At 35.7% G+C, this 23853-nt stretch overlaps 1 protein-coding gene across 1 annotated transcript in view; it reads right to left on the bottom strand.

The window, feature by feature from the left end:
- The window catches only part of LOC116847839 (lachesin-like), a 549068-nt gene that overhangs the window by 509041 nt on the left and 16174 nt on the right, over positions 1-23853 (bottom strand). Inside the window, exon 2 of the mRNA XM_032823310.1 lies at positions 16815-16924. Within this exon, the coding sequence (XP_032679201.1) occupies positions 16815-16887 (73 nt within the window). The 5' untranslated portion in view covers positions 16888-16924. The remainder of the gene's footprint in view (positions 1-16814; positions 16925-23853) is intronic.

Raw genomic sequence — 23853 nt, 5'->3', positions numbered from 1 at the left:
CGAACGAAAAAGAGAAGAGGCAAGGCAGGACGGATGGGAGGTTGCAATTAAACATTGTGTTCCTGTTCACTGTTATAACTACGAAATACCTGACCCAAATCCGACCGGTATAACGCCCTCCACTTTCCCTTTCGAGTCTTTCGCAATTATTCGGCCGCGATTTATCACAGAAAGATGTCGGCGGGCGCCTCCTACATCCAAGTACGCAACATCGTTCTCGGAGAGAAATCACGAAAATATCCGAGATACATATGACGAAAATTGGAGCCTCCAAATTTCAATCCTAATATTATGAATTTCATTAAATTTAGCATTTCAAACAAGAAAATTAAATTGAGACAAAAATTTGATTTACTCACTTACATATGAAGTCGAACCAGCTTTTTTCTTGTTCCATAAATTTTATAATAATCTTGCCAGGAATAAATTCTTTTTAAGTACATTATATATATATATATATATATATATATATATATATATATATATATATATAAAATAAGCTTTTCTGAAATTTGTCACTAATCTCGAAATTTAAATCTTAATTTTTTAGTCAAATATATGAACGCATCGGTGGTGCCAAAATATTTATAGAGAAATGTCATTCTACTGTTAAGAAAAGCGATTACTCAATCCATTTTTTCTCTTTCAAGGAACGGTTTTTTAACATGGAATGGTTTCTTGATAATAGTCTTAAGATATATTCGTGACAAATTTTAGAAAATCTCATTATCATATATTCAAATGATAAATTGATTCTCCTTACAAGAATATTATAAAACTTTATACAAGGAAAAGTCGGTTTGACTCTGTGTAATAAGCAAATTGAATTTTTTATTTAATTTAATAATCTTGATTGAAATGTTAAACTTACTAGGATTTAAAATGTATTTTGGATAAATTTGATGAACTTGTGATAAATTTTTGCGAATATGTAAATGAAATATTTGAAGCACAAGTAACATTTATTTGAATGCCATTTGTATATTTTTCTCAGTGTATCGTGACAAAATAGCAAAAAAGAAAAGAAAAGATCTCAATATTTTCTAGTACTATTCAATTATTAAAGAATACTGAGTTTTTCTTTTCCTTTTTTCTACTAGTACTTTATTTTTTATTTATTTATTATTATACACTATATTTTTTGTCTTAATTTTTATCTTTATTTATAATGAGCACATACACATTTCTCGCAATTAAATTAATAAAAAAACTAAAAAATTCATTTTTCATCACATCTACTTAGTAGTCGTCAAGTTTGTAATATACGAAGCACGTTTACGAAAATCTGACTCATGCTTTTCACAGAGAAATATCCCCAGAATTGATTTCGACCGCCAGAACGCCATAATGCAAAAGCCACCGTATAAAATGGAAAAGCAATCAGGCTACTTTCCACGCCGCAGCTACACGTGTGAATAAGATCGTGGTTGATGACCCGCAAACGAGGCCGCGACTGATGAAGCGAGCGGTCCGGCTTGGAAAATAGTTGAGAAATGCTGGGAAATACTTCGTGCAGAATTCTTCCGCGGCGATATTGCATTTCAACGCGGCCGCAAGCCAAAAGGCGAAATTAGACGCCTTAATGCTCCCGTGCATTAAGGGGGTGGCTTTCCCGGCTCGACCCCGCCGACATTTCCAGTATCCGCGATCGACGATAACTGTCGTGATTTTTCAACTCCGAGACTCAGCTCGCCTCAAAGAAAGGATTTCTCATATTCCCGGTATCGCGCAAGCGCCATGCATAGTCCTCGCGATACGACGTTTCCGCATTATGCAACGCTGCGACGATGTTTGAGAAAGCGAATGTATCGTCCTCACGTGTATCGTCTCAGCACAAAGTAGACGGACAACGGAGAGAGTCATTTCACTCGAAATTAAAATACGATAAGAAGACTGCTCCCCCAAGGTAACATAATTATTCTCCTCGGATGTAAAAGAAAAAAAAAAGAACTTGAGCTCGGCGAAGCTGTTTAAACTAGTTCGCTCCCAAATTTATTAAGTCTACGTTGACATATAACAACGAGGAAATATAAAAATTTTAAAAACTTCCTACAACGTCAGCGGGCGAGACGCACCACTTCGCTACTCGTAACGCGCGTCGTCGAACGCAGAAAGGGAGAGGCACGTTACAACGCGCGGAATTTTCGTGCTGGAAGCTGAGGACGTTTGATAAGACGCGGCTTTCAAACGAAACGTCAGTCGTTAGCAGGCAGTAACGAACGTCAAAAGTAGTAAAATTGCTGAACAAAGGGCAATAATACAGACGAACGAGTGAGTTTACGATGTTCCCTTGCGCGCACCCGTGCTTTACGTTAACAACCACGCCAAGCATCTGCAGTATAACGTGACATGACGTGTTGCACCGAGGCGACAAACACTAAAGCACGACAACTAATTTTCTAATACGGAAATTATTAAAGTATCCTTGTAGAGAGTTTCGCACATGATCGCAAATGCGCGTTCGGCTAAAAATATATGTAATATTTTAATAAACATCCTTACACGCGCAGAGAATTTTAAAAAATTACTATGAAATTTTGTAGTCGAAAAATAGATCAACATTTTGTAGTAAGTGACACTATTTTCTTATATTTTATGTGCTATTTATATATTTCAGGAACTGAGAAATGTGCTATTAAAAATTTATTTTTTTCTAGCAAAATTTACTATATTTCTTAGCAAGACAGATCTTACTGACACTATTTTCCTGCACTAGCAACATAGTAAAATTAAAAATAAACTACTAGAAACATAATAAAATTGAAAAGAATTTATATGAAAAAGAAAATTATAAGATTCCCTCCATATATAGTCTCTCGATATACAGAAAATGTCATAGTAAAAATTACTATAGAATTTTGTAATATAATAAAGATTACTACAGAATTTTGTAACCAAAGAATAGTTCGACATTTTGTAGGAATTCATATTCTTTCTTTTCATATGTATTATTTATATTTTGAGAACTGAAATGTGTGCTATTTAAAATTTTTTGTTTCTAGTGAAATTTATTATGTTTCTTAACAAGATAGACTTAACTGACAGTCTCTTCCTACGTTAAGAAACAATAAAATCGGAAAGAATTTATATGAAAAAAGAAAACCATAATATTCTTTCTATTTAGACAGCTCTCCGATCTTTTTCGTGAATGTTCGAGAAGCATAACTATTTGTTATGTTCATTGAAAGCTATTTATGATACGGCTATGTAAAATTAGTTAATATAAAAAATGACACCATATATATGTACTTTAACCATATGCACGATTCTGCTGCAACGCGACCGAAGCTATCAAGTGCTTTTCTCGCGCTTCTAAGCGTCCCGCGCTTCTTCTCGATATACATTGGTGTAATGAAAAAGTCGGGGAGAGGAAGAAAGAGAGGTGGGAGACGAAAAATTGCAAATTTGCACCGGAGCGGCGCTATAACCCCGGTAGCGGGATCTCCGGTACGTCAAATCGTCGCTCAGGCGGAGCGAGCCGCGTCGTTTCGCCGGATAAAAGACGCAAAATTCGCGGGCGTAAGTAAAGAAGCGAAGAAAATGCTGCGGCGGGAACACGGCCGGGAGGAAGATGAATGACCGCGTGGCGCGCATGTAACACGTCTGTAACCTGCAACGCCGCCGGACGTTTTTACAGCGTTAGCCCGGTTACGTATCGTCGAGGAAGACTGAAAGCGAGCAGAACCGTAACACGGGACGAAACTGCAGCCTGCGTACTGCAGCAACCCAGAGCTCGCTCTTTCTCCCTCTCCCCTCCCTCTCTTTCTCTCTATGTGTACACACACATATATGCACAACACGTCGATGTAACGCCCGTAAAAGCGAAACACCGGCATAACTTTTGCCATCTCGGCGGTTTTGCGATTGCTCTGATAATAAAGTAAAAATTCCAACGGGGGAATGCGGCCCTGCCGTTGTGCTGTCTGATTTCTGAAGAATTTTATCTTTCGGAGTAGAAAAATGGATATATACGTGTGTGTGTTTGTTTTATAATTTCCAACTGGTTTCAATAATCCTAGTTAACATCGAACATACGACAAACTACGACAAGAATGTTCGTGAAGATGATACATTAAGGTAAAACCAGTACTTGAATGTGTACCTAATTCTTTGTTTCTTACTGCAACTTTACGGTATTTAACTTTAACAATAATACCGAACGCCTCCCGAGCGCGTATTGGCGTAATTTCATTCTAATTTTTATTTTCAAGAATCCCCTCAAAATTATGTATGAAAACCACCTTCTGTTTTAAAAGTAAAACAGAAAAGAGGATAATATAATTGCAATTTACGATAGATAATTTAATAGATTTTAAATCAATTTGTTGATAATATACGTCCAGTGCATAAAATAAGCGCTTCGTCGTCAAAGTTGACATTGAACATACAAATTTCGAACGCAGGGAAAGTAAAGTCCATCGAAATTTAACACGTTCCATCGTCACACTTATGTGATACACCCATTTTTCATTTGAAACTCATATTTAAAATAAAAGTAGCAATTTCTTAACACATATCTAATTCTGGACACTTACTGTCTATCTTTAAATACGAATGTTTAAACTTTCAACATAAGATATGTATATACATATATTGAATATACAGAGCGAGTCACCTAACGTTAGGCTCTAAAAACCTCTGTTGTTTTCTATATCAGAGAAAAATGTGCAGGGAACAAATCATGTGGTTGGGAGAGATAAATATTGCGGTCAGCCAACGCTTTCAACTGCAAACAAGTATGATTCTTTACATTTTTCTCTAATATAAAAAACAGTAGAGATATTTTGGAATCTAACATTAAATAACTCACTCTATATACACACACGTATCCTATATTGAAAGTTTAGATATTTACGTTGAAAGATCAAAAGATCGAGGAAGAATACTTAGGATCAGATGCGTGTCCAGGATTATTTCCTTCTTACATCTCGCGACGATTTTTAAATGCAGATACTCAGTAGTGCAATTTAGGCCACGGATAAAAATCAGAGGAGCTTGCCGGGACGAAATTATGCCGTCTGCCGTTCGCGAATGACACTTTTATCGGTCTTCCGAAAGTGGGCCGAAAGGCGGTGGGCACGTCTTCAGCCGACGCTCCCCGAATACGCTGGCGCACGCGGATACACGAGAATTCGCGTCTTGAAATTTAATATTTCCCCTTTTCGGAGGCACACGGAAATGCCATTAAACAGTCCGCCGAGAAGCCACCGAGCGTGTTCATCGAATCGAAAGTTTGCACAGGCCTGCCGGCTTCTCAACACACGGCGTGAGCGCGCGCCTCGAATGCGGGATGAAAGTCAGTTTCCATCTAGCGAGATCGAACTAAGAACGTATATCGCGCGATCTATCCGCGGAACCTATATCGCGGATGCCGCGTATATATACACTCCCTGTATACCGATTTGGAGCAAAGTACGCGGGCGGATTGATTCATTCTCTGAGATACATTTTCACACACAAGCGCATAGAAAATATAATAAAGTCATCATACGAGAAATATTCGCGTGACGCTTTCCACGCAATTTTCCCACAAACGAATAATAATAATAATAATCTTTATTCATGAGGAATCCTTTAAATAAAAAAGAATACGTAGGTGACACAGACAGAAGAAATAAAACTAGAGTGAGTAATGTCTCATAACATAATGTTACTTAAAAAATGAAAGGAAGAAGTTACGCATTTGAGAAGAGGGCGTTTAAAAGTAGACGATATATTCCACGATTCTACAATAATATACAACAATATTTAAAAAATCAAAATATAATTTATAATATGGAAACATATGAGATTAAATAACACATGATAGAAAGATTTATTTGACTTTGCTCATTGCTATTGTGAAATGTCTAATCGTTTTGTTTAGATTGTTTCAATGCTATCAAACAGTGTCAAGTGTCAAGTGATAATTATAATAGATTTATATTATAATATAATAGACTTATATTATGATAGGCTTAAATTTTATGCACCGGAAAATAAAGGTCGCGCATATTGATCTCGCATATTGAGAGGGAAATGTACAATCTATAAATAATGCAACACAGACGCTATTTGTCGCCCAATCACATTTCTCTCTGTGTGTTTATATTAACACGTTGAATGCCACGCTAATTTCTACTGATTATTTCAATACTCAAGTTTAAATCACTAAATATGCGGTGAATAAATGCAGTTTGCGATACATATAGGTTATAACTCCCTGAAAATAATTGATATTCTTTAAAAAATCCTCTAAAATAGTGATCACTAAGTGAGAAAAAATTCTAAACATAAGATTTATTCCTCTTGTTTCAAAAGAAAATTCTCCACACAAGGAGAGAATTTCCTCTCCTTGTGAAAAACAAGAGGAATAAATCTTACATTTAGAATATTTTATATTTGACGCCTATTTTAGAAGATTTTTCTAAAAACAAGAATATCATTTTTTTGCTCTCTTCATTGGCTCTGTATAAATAAAAATATTATTGTCCGAACACGCACCTAATCCTAAACGTTTTTGTTGTTTCTTTAAACATGAATACTTTTGTGTTCAACATCAAATATACATCAAATTTAATATACAAATATATTCCATGTTAAAAGTTTCGATGTTCGTATTTAAGGCCAAAACAAGAAGAATGTTTAAGATTAAGTACGTACGCGACTGTGATTTTTACCTCTCGAAATATCTTTCGACGACCAAAAATACCGTACCGAATAATGATCAAGCTTACAGCTTGAAAGTCTGTGTAAAACAAATTTCCCTTATCGACTGAAGAACGCAAGAAACCTTTATTTTCGCATGTATAGCGACGGTGGACGGCATTCCTATGCTATTCTCGATCCGCGGTCTCGTGTCGTTACGCTAAAAAGTCGTTCGCTCGTTAACGGCCGTCACAGTCTGCAATCGTGAAAAGAACGATTGTAGTACGTGGCCGTCTCGTGGCAGAAGAAATTTTAGCGTACTGTAAGTTTTCTTATCCCGTCGTCGTTCTCTAATCCCTCTTCATCGTCTATCGTTCGAATCAAGCGAGCGCAATTAAGAGTGAAATGTACCGACCGAATGTCCAAAATGATATTCCAAGTTACAACGAGAAGAACACTCTCAACTTTATTTTTGCGCGGAACTTTTGCTTGTTGATTTTATATTCTATAACGTACATAACGAAACATATTTAGTTGTGAACATTTCAATTTCATCGACTTGGTTATTTTTGTATGACAGTTGAGTATATATAGTTGATATGACTCAATTGACATCAATGTAGTTACGCATGATTTAGTCATGACAATCAGAAATCGATTGGAGTGATATTTATCACACGGAAAAAAAATTTTGTTGGATTAAACAAAAATTTTGTTGGACAAATTTCTGATAAAATATGAACAAACTAAAAATTTTAGTTTGTAAAGGTACCAGAACTCTATTAACAAGACTTCTAATTAACTTGAACAAAATTCGAATAACATTAACTTAATTGACGTGTTATTAGTTAGAATAAAGTTTTCTTCAAATGTATGAACATTCTTTTCCGCGTAATAAGAGCAATTTTTATTCATAAAATTACCGAAATGGAGCATAATTTATCTCGACGAACGAGGTAAAGTTAGCCACTATTTAAGGATTCGCAGGACTGTGAAAACCTTCTACAGAAACCCATGACAACTATTCAAGTTTTGTATATAAAATTAATGTAATTTAATAAACTATTTTGTAGTTATTGCAACTAAAGCTGGATGGTTGGGAGAACTATGTGAATAATTAGATAATTATATAGAGTCCTAATCATTCAACTTCAACAACTACAAAATAGTTAATTAAACTCTATACATTGATTTTACATACTATACATTGATTATATATTGATTTACATATTTTATATAAATCTTGCACAGTAGTCACCTACTGAAAAAAAATATTTGGAAATTTAATTTAATTTCACTTGAAATAAAAATTTATTTCACAAAAATAAATTATATATACTACGAATAAATTTTTAAATACTTTTTCTCAATATATATAATTGCCACCACCATGTATTTTTCTTTGAATACGGAACTACTAATCAGGAAAACACGCTTTATTCTTCTTTATAAAATGAGTCTTCTTACTCTTGTTAGCTAATTGGACGCGATACCGAGGCAAAATGACCACATTGCAGCTTGTTCGTATTTCACTTATTACAGAAAAAAATGCATAGAATCATCGCGAGCACATATAAGAGCATAAGGGAAGGTCTCTATTATATTTGTATAATCGATCACAGCAATTAGTTGTTTGAGAAGTTGTAGCTGCGAAATTCTGAAAAATGTGCCACCTGGGCCCCGCTGTCCCCTTCGCAGAGTTTTTCGTCGCGTAAGACACGCTCGTCCTGGTGATACATCGCGCGAGACAATCGTGCAAGAGGACAAATAACGCACCGGAGCGAGAGCGCTCTCGGCAAAGTTTGACAACAGCATTTTGCCGTCATAAATGCGGCACAGCATAAATGAAGCGTTGGACGCGCTAACGGGAACGGCACGGGATGAAAGTGTACGCGAAACAGATTCATATATATAATGTATCACAGTGTGCCTCTATTTTTTCTTCTCCTCTTTTTTTTTTTTATTTCCACTACGAACAAAACGCCCGGCGACAGTCGACGGCGTACATCCGCTTTCGCGGTTTTCAAAGCGACTTTTAGTCCCTTTTATACGCTCCTCCACACGCTCGGATGAGCATTTTGCATTCTTTGCACCGTGTATCAAATATGCGTTGCGCGGAAGTTACAGTCAAATGAAAGGCAGCTGCGTGTTAATGGAAGAAATACGAGCGCGCGAGTCACAGCTGCGACTCTTGCGTTGCCGATTGCCTGGCTAATGATGAAAATGTGAGGCCGTTTGTAAGTGAAACGCGGATTTGCCATTTCAAGGAGACCTGAGTCGCAACGCAACACATGCAACTCAATGTAATAATTTTCATCTCGCTCTCAGAAAAGAACTCATCCTCGAGAAAATATCATCAATTGTATTGTATATCGTTACAATATTTAAATCTCATCATTTACTTATACGTATTCGGAACTCAGAGAAATGCACTGTGACGATTCAAGGCGTATTTCTCGTGCAAAAGATTTCTCATTATTATGTATATCGAGATAGATAGAAGGGCTTGAAGCTGAAGGGCGTGGAGCTTCGAGCATGAATGCATATAGTAAATATATATATATATATATATATATATATATATATATATATATATATACATATATATACGCGGGGAGTAGCCCGCGGGTTAAGTAGCGGGGGTATGGACGCGCATAACGGCACTAATGTACATTTAATGTCTTAACTTTGAATGCGGCTCGTGGCCCACCGCGAGATAACATTTTAAATATGTTTTTGCATTTATGCGGTCGACCAACCCTCGCCGACGCGCGTCACGAGAAAAGAGCCAGCCAGCCAGCCAGCCAGCCAGTCAGCCAGCCAGTACAATACAGTACAGTACAGTACAGCACAGTACAGTACAGTACAGTACAATGTGGTATGGTGAACGCAAGGCAAGGAAAAAAGAAAGTTTTTAACGCAACGATTGCGAGCTCAACTATGTTCCTCCCGTCCCTCCCAAGGCGCAGCAACTAAGATACTTTTTCCAAGGGATTTCCGCGCTTTTTCTCTATTTCTCTTTCTTTAGTAGAAAGGCTGCATCAAGAATCTACGATCTTACTGTCGACCGGGGAATACCAGAAGTTTTTCCATTCGCCGCAACGACAAAAGAAACGAAGAGGCGCGGGACACGCCCTTATTTGACCCCGACATGACGAGCGAATTTTAGCGAACGCCGCGAGGACTCGTCCGAGTCGATTCACAATCGTCTCCGTTCATACTCGTTAACGCGACTGCGATCGTTCCATCGCGGTGATTTGTAAAAATTTCGTATTCGTTTCACAAGAAGGAGATAGGTAAAAATAACTCGCGCAAAATTAAACTCTAATTCGGCTAATGGAACACATCATGTCAAATTTATTATCAGAGTAAACTACGCTACTATTGAAATACGCAAAAAGTCATGGGTCAAAGGTACAAATAGTCGCTTATTTTCAAATCTAGGCCACTTTTCCTGTCCAAGCCATTTCTTCGTATTTCCAGTTTACTATCTAGGCGATCGTTACAAAATACATTTCTTCCAAGCATTTCTCGAATCATTCAAACTGTCAGTTCATTATTCTTTTAATTAACCTATGAATTTCTTCAAATTTTTTAGAATAAATAATATCAGATATGAAAGTAAGCATAAAGAATAATTCATTGAAACCTTCCACGATCAAAAGATACAAGTGTATATTATAAAAATTTACTACTAATTTTTCTATATTTGTAAATTATATAATTTATAATAAATATAAATATAAGAAAAGTTGTTGATATTTACAATATTGAAAGCTTTTAGATTTTTATATTTTTATGCAAATATTTAATTAAAAACTTATTGTTTTATTCTCTAATTTATAATATAATAACAACTAGGTGTAACAAATAAATGCACATATAACAGATATGTGTCTAAAAGGATGCTTCACACACATTTCGGCTACAGATGGCCGACGTTTCATTTTACGCTGACATTTTTACATTTCAAATGTGTAAACTATTTCTCCCCCACCCTCTGTCCTCGGAATAATTTGCGTCTCATCGTTACATGTCATATTGATTTCCGACCATACGAATTTTGAAATATATTTCTCGCACATTCCACTAAAAAAAGGTGACTCTAGTTACACAAGTTACTATTTCCTGTAATCTCATATTCTAAGCGAACACTTTTACTAAAAAAAATATTTCTCTTCTAATAAAGTAGGTTACTAATCGGAAATCCACTAGATATTATTCTAACATTTTTCCTTTTGAATCAAATGAATATGTTTACTCAAGCAATAGTCTCTCTCTGCAAATAATGGATTACTCTCTATGCTACTTTCATATCTAACATATACTATTCTCAGAAATTTGAAGAAATCCGTGAGTAAATTAAAAAAAACAATAAAAAGAACTGATGGTTTAAATGATTCGAGATGCTTGAAAAAAGTATTTTGCAAAGATTGTCTAGACAAAGTAAAATGTCCTCTTATTAGAGGGAATTTCTATAAACAACAAGACTTGTATTGACAATATTCTTGAAGTTATGTCGCCTCTTATCTACAATACAAATCTTGTTTGCCGCATTATTTGTATCGCTTCAAGTAAACATATTCGACTTAATTCAATAGGGAAAAAATTAAAATAATGAATTCAAAAAAGAATAATCTTATCTTTAGCAAAATCCTCTTATATTGTATTGAGTAGGAATTGTAGGAATTGTATTGTAGATAAAATTCTTCTAATTTTAAGAAATATTGCGCCTAGAATATTTTTCTTTTGGTTTTAGAAGAATCCTCTGGAAGCTATATATAAAAGGATTTTGCTAAAGAAAAGGTTATTCTTTTTTGAATTCATTATTTTAATTTTTTCCCTATTGGATCAAGTGGAATATATTTACTTGAAGCGATACAAATGATGCGGCAAACAAGTACCGCAGATAAGATGCGACCTAACTTCAAGAGTATTGTCCTTAGAATATTCCTTATGATTTCAGAATAATCCTCGTGTGAGGAGTCATGTATAAGAGCAAACTCCTCTAGGATTAAAAACATTCCATTAAAAGTGAGATTATATTTTTTTCAGATGTGTATTCGAGAAACTTATATTTTTGCTCGTCTGGCGAAAAAAGCGAGTTCCCCGAATCCAACTTCCAGCTAATTGGAAAATACACGACGTAATCTCTAATGTTCCTCCCTTTGCTCGGAACGAGTGGTATCTCGCGATAAATTACGCGCGCCATGGTATTCTGCGCGGTCTCATTGCTCCATTCAGGGCCGTCTGAACTGCTAAACTGACATTATTGCGCGTAACGCAAGTGCTCCGGCGTATTCGAATTTATTCGGTGTGCAAGCCGTCGACAGGTTCGTTCGTATGCATAGCCCGGCATGTTGATTGGCTGGCACGCAAAGTCGTGCTCTCACGCCGGCAAAGTCCGCCCGTGGCTGCTCTATGCCCCCGCACCGAGCGGATATTGCACACGCGTTGTATTAATATGTATTTAAATTAGTGCCTCAAAGCGATACGAAATTACGGCGCCCGCTGCCATACACGGCTGCTGGCGAAATACACACGAATTGCTTAGGCCGATCATGAATGACGCAATGTCCTCGCGGTATCAAAATTCCGAGAGCTTTCATCCCTTTCCCCCTCCCTCCCAGCGCTTTGTATTGTCACACCACCAATTATCAATTCAACGTCAAACTCCGAAATCCCGATTCTGAGTTTTGCCCATTCCTCTTCCCTATTCAATACGCGAATGGCAAAAGAGACGAAAGAACTGACGTAATTATTATACCTCATCACAATTATAATATAAGATTACACCTCATCACAATTATAATAATTTTAATCATTAGTTTTATTATATACAATTTCGTCATTATAATAATCGTCATAATAATCATCATCGAAATTATCATTATTTTTAACATAATTTCTTCAATTTTATTATATCCCGCATAGAAAATTTGTTTCTGCTCATCATTTTACGTTAAAACTGAATGTTGACTGTTTAAATAAAAAAATATCATTATTCAGTAAAATACTCAAAGCATTTTAAAAATATTTTATTCTATTAAGTACAATAGTTAGTATAGAAACGGGATTCTCTGCTTGATACTATAAAAGTGTATTGACATGTATGACAGACTGAAAAAAAACATGAGTTCCCATAGCATTTTTGTTTTAACTCTAGATAGAAAACATGTTTGAGACAAGAATGGAGTTTCTAATTGGTATTATAGTGGGATAACCAATATTGAGATAAATTTGAACATTCCAATCTATATTGCGTGTAGGAAATCTTCGGAAATTTCTATGCGGGACTTTCGCCATCACTTGCATCATCAGTCGTTATTACTTTTTTCTTTTATTAAAATATAACGTGTGTTACACTGTTAAATATTGGAGGGTCAAATTTAAACCAATTTCTTGAGTTAAATAATATTTAGTTATTTTTAACTATCATGTGTATCAAAATTTACTATTTTAACACAAAACATGTGTTTAAAAAAACAACCACATCTAATCAACCCATTTAAAACAATATTAAGTCATTTTTTACTAAAACAAATGTTACATTAACGTGCACATAATAAAAAATAAACTAAATTTTAGTCAAATTTAATCATTTTTGATAATACAAAATACTACACAATTAATGTAATTTTGTATCATTAAAAACAATTTTGTATTCCATATCCTTTAAGAGAAATCGTGGTCCTACTGACTTAAATATAAAGTCAGCAAAATAAAAATTGTTAAAAAAACGAAACAAATAATAGATTTTGTCGTTTCAGAATTTGTACCAATTTGTGTCACCAAAAAAAGTATCAAAAGTATTTCTTAAGTTAAATTATTTAACTCCATTACATTAGTTAAATTAACAACATATTTAGTAGGAGCAGTAGACTTATAGGAGTGGTTAAAAATAACTCAAATTGAATATAATTTGACACTACTGATTTAACAGTGTAAAACCGAATGTCAAAGTCGAGTGTCAAAACAGGGTCTCAAATATCGAAATAGAAATTAGAAAATAACTTGCCGAGTCCCGAGAGACAACGATGAAACGAACAGTTTCTAACACGTCGAACACAAACACTCGCCCGAGGCGAAGAACTCGAAGTGATGTAACGAGTTACGCAACTTTACGTACGGTCGTAATCGCCGGTGAAAGAACGTCACGGCCGTACAAGCCGAGCTTCTCTTTCTTCTCTTTTTTTTTGCTCGATCGGAGAATGCGCGAAATCTCGGCAATGTCGCGCAGTCAACGACACAACGGCGACAGGACTGGCGGAATTGTTGCACGCGAAACTCGTGTCGCACACTCATTCCGTGCAATATGTCATACCAAAACGCACGTCGACCGTAGAGGACAGCGGCAACCCTTTAATCGCGACATCAGGAATCGGTAATTACGGAATTGGTGAATACCGTATTTCTGCATAAAGCTCGCCGCCGCGTCGTTCGCGCGCCACATCGTGCAATTTTAATTAATTGCACTGTGACAGGAGTAAACATGTTCGTACGGACCGCGAGCTAGAATTTTAGAAAGTTGAATCTCTCTTTCTCTCTCTCCTCTCCCTTTCTCTCTAGCATGTCACCCCCCTGTATTTGATAATCTAACCAGCGCGCGGGTCATCGAAAAAACGTTGCATCGCGCGGGAATACGTACGAACGCGAGAACAAAGAAAAGCGCGTCACTCGGCGGTATTTGTGAAACTCGTTACACCAAGCCGTTGTATCTTTAATTAGAATATTACAAAGTTATATCAGCAGACGTAGATCCAATTTAATCCGGATATTCTCGTCGCCAGCTCTCCTAAGGCTCGGGGATCCAAAGCTATTCTTTGTTTCAATCTCTCTCCCCCCCCCCTCTCTCGTTCTTTCTCTCTATCTCTTCGTCTATCTGTGGTCTTCTATTTTACGCCTCTATTCGTTCTGTCTCAATTCCTCGTTTTTAATCATTGTCTCCTACGCCTCCTACCCGGCCGTTCTCCTGAGCCAAGCACTTCTCCGCCACGTTCTCGTCGAGGTAAGACAAATACCGGCGCGTCAAATCGTTTAAAACTTGGAGAATAGCCACGAAAGAAGAAACGAAAGTTTACCCTGAGAGAGACTCTTTGATGTATCTTATTAGGGTGAGTGGAGAAAATAACCAGCTTATTATTTGCGATAATTGCGAGATCCCGAAAGGAGATTCGAAGGTATCCTCTCAACTTCCCGCCCATTGAACGCGCGAGGAACGATAACGTGAAGCGAGATATCACGCCGAACGGAAGACTGATTAACGCCGATCGAAGGCACGCAATATTCATTAGCGACGAGAGAGCGTGCGATTGCAGGACGATTAAACATACCTTACACGTTATATCGAGTCGAAACGTCGATGACGTGCCACAGAGCAAGTACGGTGAAGTGATCACGGTAAACTACGTATATACGCGAGAAAATAAAGAAACCCACGATACACCCACGATATTCGCGTGCGTTCTTCGCGTAATACAATTCTTTTTCAACGATTCAGAGTCGAGAAGCGACACGCTCTACGATAAGCGACATATAACTGGAAGTAATAAGAATAAATGACGGAAAGTCGAAGAGATATGTGAGTGCAATCGATATCGCACAATAAACTTCAATTTCAAACTCTTTTGCGACAATCGTCTATCGACGAGAAGACACGAGTCGAAACTTTGATCTTATTTTCGATCTCAATATTCTATTTAATGCCTATATTGATCTTCTCTGAAACCTACATCAGTCTCTTTTGATTTTATTAACTTACTATCTTTGGCAAGAAATCTTCTTTAGAACCTACAAGTGGTATTTTACATATTCTCTGTCACTTAAAAGTTCTAAGTAAGATTTCAGTTGCTACATGTTTCCCCGAGTCAAAATTTTAACTCTATTTTCGACCTCAATAGTTCATTCGACATCTATTTTGATACTCTGAAGCCTGTATCAATCTCTTTTGATTCTATTAACTACCCAGATAACATAATGTCTAAAATCAGGACATAAGACGTCTTAAAGATAATCTTTAAAGATAATCTTTAAGACGCTTTAAAAACATTTATACGTAGTAAATCGTCTGAAAGACATCTTAAAGATGATCTTTAAGACGTCTTATGTCCTGATTTTAGACATTATGTTGTCTAGATATCTTTACCAAGAAATCCTCTTTAGAACCTGTAAGTGGCATTTTGTGCATTTCCTAATATTTAAAAACACTAAGTAAGACCTCAGTTTCCATATATATCCCCGAATCGAAATTTTGATCCTACTTTCAATCTCAATATCTTATTGAATCTATGGCTATATCAACTTCTTCTTTAAGATTCTATTTAACCTGCTTTGCCAAGAGGTTTCCTTTAGAATCTACAAGTGGTATTTTATGCATTTCCTGCCACTTAGAGGCGCTAAGTGGTACTTCAGTTTCCATATGTATTAAACATATACTGATCTTTCAGGATATATAGATGTTAGAAAGTTCAGGTCGAAAGTTAAAATCGATAGATTTAGAAGTTAAAAGATCAGATCGAAGGTTAAAATTTCGACTCGGGGACGCGGCACAATATGCAATTTGGTCGTCTTGCGAGGATTCCAGCATATGCTGCGACAATCGCATCTTTCATTTCGCCGTTCGTAACGAATCTAATTAGCCTATTATACGTGGCGCCACGGCAGCACGCCGCGAGTACTACGAGTGACGTGTTATGAATCTAATTGAAACACAATCACGCCTTATCGAGTGGCAATAACGCCCCCGGCATTATTTGTCGGCGGACTGCGCCGTGCTAATCAAGTTCACCCTTGGCAGCAATTCAACGTATAATTGCCGCGGTCAAAGCTCACGTGATGCTTCGCTCTACTGCTATCGAAAGTAGCGGCGCTGATCTCGGAGTTATATACGAGCGCGAGGCTCGCGTTTCGCCACGCCGCGATATTCGCGCTGAAACCGAGACGCATACAAATACGCACGAGCGAGACTCGTGAGGTCGTCTCGATGTGTAAATATCGGAAAATTAAATTCATCGGGAGCGCTATCGCTGTGTTCGAACATTTATGCCTTACGGCGGATTTAATCATATTACTAATGTATTATACCGTGACCCCAAATATCGTCCTGCAGAACATGTGTCACGAGAAAATGTGTCACGTTTCAATTCCGACTCTGCGTGACCCTGCGAGCGAAAATATAATCCACATACCTTGGCACATTATTGTGATAATATGTAGTATACTGATGGTCAAGTATCGACTTCTTCTCTGTCGGTCCGCCATTTTTCCCTCGACGTGCACTTCAAGTTCCACAAGTGATCTGTAAGAACAAATAATACAGTCAGTCGCGACAATAGAAATTGATATAAGTCTGTAAGAACAGAGAGTTTGGTCGGTCGTAAAAAGAGAAATTGATATAAATCGGCCAGTTAAATACACGCAAGTTAAATATATGCCAGTTAAATATATGCAACAAATAAAATGTATATTTTGTATGCTATTTGACGTTTCTATTTCGTTATTTATTAAATTTTTTAAATATTTCTATAAAATACATATATTCTATGTAAGAGCTAAAGCTTCAATAGAAGTTCGCAACTGAACCTACTTTGCTTCCTAAGATCCTACTATTATACAACTTACTTTGACGCTACGGAAAGCGAAAGCGGAAATTTCAGATATCACTAGGATCAAAGTAGGAGTAAATTATATCATTAAAATTAAACTTACTTTGCTATTTTAGCTCCTACTGCGGTGTAGAATTCAAGGTTCAACATAGGCTCAAAATTTCACTTGTGTGAACTTGGCACACCATATTTAAAAATGTGACATTTTTTTTAGAGTTCTGATACTCTCTTGAAAAGTTCTAGAGCTCTATGCAACAATTTTAAATAGTTTCGGTCATTAAATACAAAAAAATAGACTTTTAAAAAAAGGTGCGCTAAGTTCACGTAGCGCACCTAATCAGTAAAATCAACTATTTCTTTAGAGTTCCGGTTTGTTTTACAATAGTTCTAGAGTTCTATATCATATATAACAATATCTATATCATATATATCATATATATCAATATTCTATATCATATATAACAATAGTTCTACTAATTAAAAGCGAAAAGTCGATTTGCGAAGACCTAATTCACAAAATGTGAAATACCGACAACAAAATAAGAGAGATTAACACTATTTCGCGAGTTCTGCATATTTGAAAATATTTTCAACATTCACTTGTAATCAGGGAATGAAAATATAAAGAGTTTTATGCGATAGTAGAAATAATTTCTTCATAAAAAATTATAAAGTGTTCGAGGTCGCGTAACTTTAGCAGCAGGACGGGTGCGCCAGCCGCACTTTGAGAGTTCCATTGGTTTAAAAATATTTTTAACGTTCACTTATGATCAGAAAATGAATGTCCAAAGAGTTCTGCGCGACAGCAGTAATAATTTATTTATAAAAAATCATATAGTATTCGAGGTCGCGTACATTTACGAGCAGGTGGGGTGCGCTACCTGCGCTTTGAGAGTTCTGTCGGTTTAAAAATATTTTCAACGTTTTTTTTGTTTTTTTCTTCTTTTGTTTTTTTGTTTCTTGTTTTTTTGTTTTTGTTTTTTTTTTTCAATTATTATTTTCAATGTTTTAATTCTATTGTTTTATATAAATGAGGATATGGGTAATGATTTTAAAATTGGAATGTAAAGGAATTCGTTTACGTGATAAATCGTCGTATTCGTACCACTTCAAACTTGTGTATACAATTCCTGTGTAGTGTCCTTTAACGGCGGTATGCTTTATGTACCTAATCGCCCCAACTAAATTATAAAATTGGCCCCCAACTTCAATGCGTTTACTTATTGCATTAAGCTTCATGTCATTTAGGGGCACTTTTGTATAATTATTATCCATCAAAATGCTTGTGTCGATAAGAATATGAGGACCGTACGTTAAATTGTAATGTTGTAATTTTTTACAATGTTTGCAAAAATAAGTTGTATTTATTGCACTTCCCGTATATATTTTCATTCCCTGATTACAAGTAAACGTTGAAAATATTTTTAAACCGACAGAACTCTCAAAGCGCAGGTAGCGCACCCCACCTGCTCGTAAATGTACGCGACCTCGAATACTATATGATTTTTTATAAATAAATTATTACTGCTGTCGCGCAGAACTCTTTGGACATTCATTTTCTGATCATAAGTGAACGTTAAAAATATTTTTAAACCAATGGAACTCTCAAAGTGCGGCTGGCGCACCCGTCCTGCTGCTAAAGTTACGCGACCTCGAACACTTTATAATTTTTTATGAAGAAATTATTTCTGCTATCGCATAAAACTCTTTATATTTTCATTCCCTGATTACAAGTGAATGTTGAAAATATTTTCAAATATGCAGAACTCGCGAAATAGTGTTAATCTCTCTTATTTTGTTGTCGGTATTTCACATTTTGTGAATTAGGTCTTCGCAAATCGACTTTTCGCTTTTAATTAGTAGAACTATTGTTATATATGATATAGAACTCTAGAACTATTGTAAAACAAACCGGAACTCTAAAGAAATAGTTGATTATACTGATTAGGTGCGCTGCGTTAACTTAGCGCACCTTTTTTTAAAAGTCTATTTTTTTGTATTTAATAACCGGAACTATTTAAAATTGTTGCATAGAGCTCTAGAACTTTTCAAGAGAGTATCAGAACTCTAAAAAAAATGTCATATTTTTAAATATGGTGTGCCAAGTTCACACAAGTCAAAATTTCGATTCGGAAATGAGTGTCAATATCGTCAAAATAGGTTTCACCTAGTTTGTAGATTATCTAAGTAGGCTAAAACTATTTTTAAGATTGTCAAAGTAGCGTCAAAATTTTGACAAGATAGAGTTAAAGGTTCAAAAGAGAAGTCAATGAGTATCAATATCATCAAAATAGGTTTTACCTAGGCTATAAACCGTTTAAATAGGCGCAAACTATCCTTAAAAGGGTCAAAGTAGCATCAAAATTTTAAATAGAAACGAATGAATGAAATAAATGAATAATTGAAATCAACTGAATCGAATTGGAAAGGCATATAAGAGTCTGGACGGGATATTATCCTAAAGTTGGTTATTACACCGAAAGTTTGTTATTAATTATACATACAGCGCGCGGCTCTTATAGGCTTTCCAATTCTGTTCAATTGATTTGATATGAGAGAACCCTTTATGTTGTATCTGAATTGAAACTAATGAAACGAGAATTGTAAAGTCTCGCGCGAGGCGAGCGCGCAGAACAATCGTCAGGATTTCGAGTATTTCTTCCGTGTCGCGACTTCTCCAACTTCGCCGGCTTCCGCTCGGCAACACGGGAAGACGAAGAAGGCGCGTGAGAATAAAGTGGTAGAGCGGTTTTGACGGAGTGATGAAACATATTTATTATCAATGATATAGCCCGCGTCGCGTGACCGCTGCACACCGCTGTTGTCCGCGAGCAAATAGATCGCCCGGGGGTTATTAGCGGCCTTCGGTAAATAACCCTATTTTATCATTAAGGATCGATATAAATCTAACACAATACACGCCGACGGGAGCGCCGGCTACGCAACACATGCACACGTCAATCCGCCATAATATGCACGTCCAAATGCATATTGCAATGTTGCAATATGCCGATTGGTCGGAAACGCGGGCAGCCGTGAAATCATTAACGCACGACTAAGTCAATGTAATACGCGGACGCAGTAATTAACGAACGTCCTATGTTAATCAGACTTATCGAGTTGAAATATATGCATAATACGCGACAAGATGTGACTGCTATTCACGGTTCAAGTTTGTATCCAATATCGCATGCACACGGCTCAATGACTATCGATGGCGTCCCGCGAGCACGAAGATCACATCAGCGTAAGATAACTCCATGAATAGAACAAGCTGTAATTATTTGAGGAATCGCCGATGCGGAGTCGATTATATGCGGTGTGCTAGTTATACATGCATTTACATGTGTATATGTATGCGCACGCGCACATACACGTACGCACGCGGGAATGTTATATTCGAAACACGGGTAGATGGAGAGGTTAGCCGACGAGAGAGCTGTTTTAATTCACTCGCATAGTGCGACGTCGATTCTCGATATGAATGGATACGTGCTCGTCTAACTCTTTCAATATTTAAATTAACCTGAATTGATGCACAGAGTGCGGCAATAACGATAGCACGATCGCGGATTGGCCTGTGCAAAAATATACTCAGAAAAATGTAATACCACTCTCAACGAAATCCTCTGAAAGCTACAAGATTTTACTCTTATACAGGGTGAGTCTCACGTAAGATCAGATCCTAAAATATCTCCATTGTCTTTTTCTGTTAGAGAAAAATCTGTGAGGAGAGAATAAATTGTCTGGTTGGGGGAGAATAGCTGAGCACAATATTTATCCCTTTCAACCACAACAATTTATTTTCTACACATTTTCCCTTAACGTGAGAAACAACAGAGATACTTAAAAATTTAACGTTAAGTGACTTACTCTGTATACATGACCTCTCAAGAGGATTCCTCTGGAATCAAAAAGAAAATATTCTAAGCACGATATTCTTCAAGTTAGAGGAATTTCGTCTTTCATCTACAATACAGGTTTTGCTTGTTGTGTCAGAGAGCATTCTGCTTCAAATAAACATATTCTTCTTGATTTAAAAGGACAAAGTTAGAACGAAGTCTAATAGATTTCCGATTAATACTCTACCTTATTAGAAGAGAAAAATTTTCTCGGGAAAAGTTTTCGCTTAGAATATGAGATTATAGAAAATATCACCTTGTAACTAGGATTATTTTTTTTTCTAGGTGTACAAGTCGATATTACGGAGCGATTGTTTGCTAGACGAGACTTTAAGTCTCGTGTCTCTTCACCCGGGTCTCTTTACAACGACGGGCTGCTTGACTAATTTATTATTCAATTTTCCTCCGACACAGATATTATCGAACAAATATTCCCGTTTCTGACACTTTCTAAAATATTCAACACTTAAATATAAATTACAATACACTTCTTAACAACAAAATTCCATCATGTAATTATCGTATCTCTGTGCATGTACAACGTAAATATTTCTGTTATTTCCATCTCGTAATTAGGCAGTAAATTACACACACACACACACACACTCATATATATATATATATATATATATGATCGTTTTTTTTTTGAAGATTCATTAAACCGGATATTTTCTGGATGAAGCCTGCCGTGCAACGAAAGTTTCTGTAGGCCATTATATGGATATTTAAAGTGCGAAAACCCTTCTAATATTACGCGCGTAATATGCAATTTATAACGTTATCACGAGTTTTGCTGGATATATAACAAGGATTTTCATAACGATGCCACGCGTTGGTACTCGAGTAAAACGACCCGCGCATCGCTATAGCCCTGAATTTACTTCTACTATCGCGTTCGCTCCATAATTAGCAAACTCAGTTACCTAACACTGTTACAGCTCTACGTCCGCGTTCCTTTATCTATTTTTCTCGTAAACTTGTTTGCGACGGGTTCGCGTCGAAAAATGCTTTGCATGAACAGCCCTTGGCGATTTTCCGTTACCGCTAGTTACTCCTGTTTACGACAATCCGAAACAATATGATCGTTGATAATAGGAACACACAATTAAAAAATAAACGCAAAAAGTCGACGTAAAATATAATAAACGTTAAAAGCATAGTTGAATGTATGAAAGAGCGTAATTCGTCCGTCAAACTCACTGCGTGTTAATTAAAATGGTCTAACATTTACGGGCAAAAGAGCTTGTCGCGTGAAAGACACGTAAACGTAACATTTTAACGCCTCGCGAAATAAATGATTGCGCGCGCAGCGCACGAAGATACAATCGAAATACATCGCGTCGTATTTCTTACCCAAAAAAAGGACTCTAGTTGCTAGATGTTATTTCTTGTAATCTTGCACATCCTGCGGTAATTTATCATCCTTTCATTTTGTACAATGAGAGAGAAAAAATGTCTAAAAAATAAAAAATATTTATTCGTGAGTGCTAACAACGTATTTATTTAAATATAAATTCTTTTATTTAAATAGAATAGACTGTGGCCTCTCTATAAGAAGCTAAAATTTTCAGAAAACATATACTTTTTTATTTGCAAAATATTTTATATCAGCATAAGTAAATATGTTATTACCAAGTAAATTTTGTATTTCTTAAATATTTCTTTTTTTTAGTATATATATGTACTATTTATATTTTAAGAACTATTATTTTTTCTTGGATAAGATAAATCTTACTGCAACAATCTATTTCTGCCCTACTAAAAACATAAAATTGAAAAAAATTTGTATGAAGAAAAAAACTATAATATTTCATGTGAAAACTTTTTTCCAAAAAAATATTCCTCTTCTAACAAAGTAGACTATTAATCGGAAATCTACTAGATATTATTCTAATTTTTTTCTCCTCTTGAATTATAAATAAAGGAGGAATATATTTATTTAAAGTAAAATACTTTCTTACTAGAAATTATTTCTATTAAAAATAAGATTTGTATTATACGACAAAAAATAGTTTAATTGATTCTGCAAATCTATAACTTGCTAAGCAGAATTAAATGTTATAACCAGACAAATTTGCTAGAGCAGCAGAAATCTTAAGTTCGATGGTAATTGCTCATAGAGCAAGCCCATTTTTGTTGATATTATCTATATGATTATTACAACAAATCATTTTCCGTAACCATATTTCGAGCTAATTAAAGTTTATGAAACAAATGCATTAATTTTACTAAATAAATCATGCAATTATTCAATAGATAACGAAGAAATATTTTTGTTTATTTCATAGAAAAAGGCGCCTCTATTAAATCTAACTGTAAATCATCGTGTATGTAGAAATATATTATTATGCGTTACACAATTTAAATTTGCCTTTTTGTGTTAACAACTATAAATATATGTGATATAATATATTGATATTATATCTATATCTTTATCTAAATATATTTACACTTATAATATTTTATTATATTATTTAAATAATTACAGAAAATAAATATCTAAGACATTTCAACAAGTTTTAATTCAGTTAACTTCTATCGTTAGGACAACTAATAATTGAGTTATATTGAAACACGTTAATGTATCAAATGTCCTTTAATAGCAAATTGATTAGTTGCATGTACCAAACTATATTTTCCATTAGTTATGATATAGAATCCTATTTGCTGTGCTAACAAATCTGCCGTGCTGTAACACTGAACTTTACTAGGTACAACCA

This window comes from Odontomachus brunneus, unplaced genomic scaffold (assembly GCF_010583005.1).
Source record: "Odontomachus brunneus isolate Ranch 3 - 2012 unplaced genomic scaffold, Obru_v1 Obru_scaffold_001, whole genome shotgun sequence".
Lineage (NCBI taxonomy): Eukaryota > Metazoa > Arthropoda > Insecta > Hymenoptera > Formicidae > Odontomachus > Odontomachus brunneus.
The sequence above is the reverse complement of the archived record's forward strand: the minus strand, read 5'-3'. Positions and strand labels throughout refer to the sequence as shown.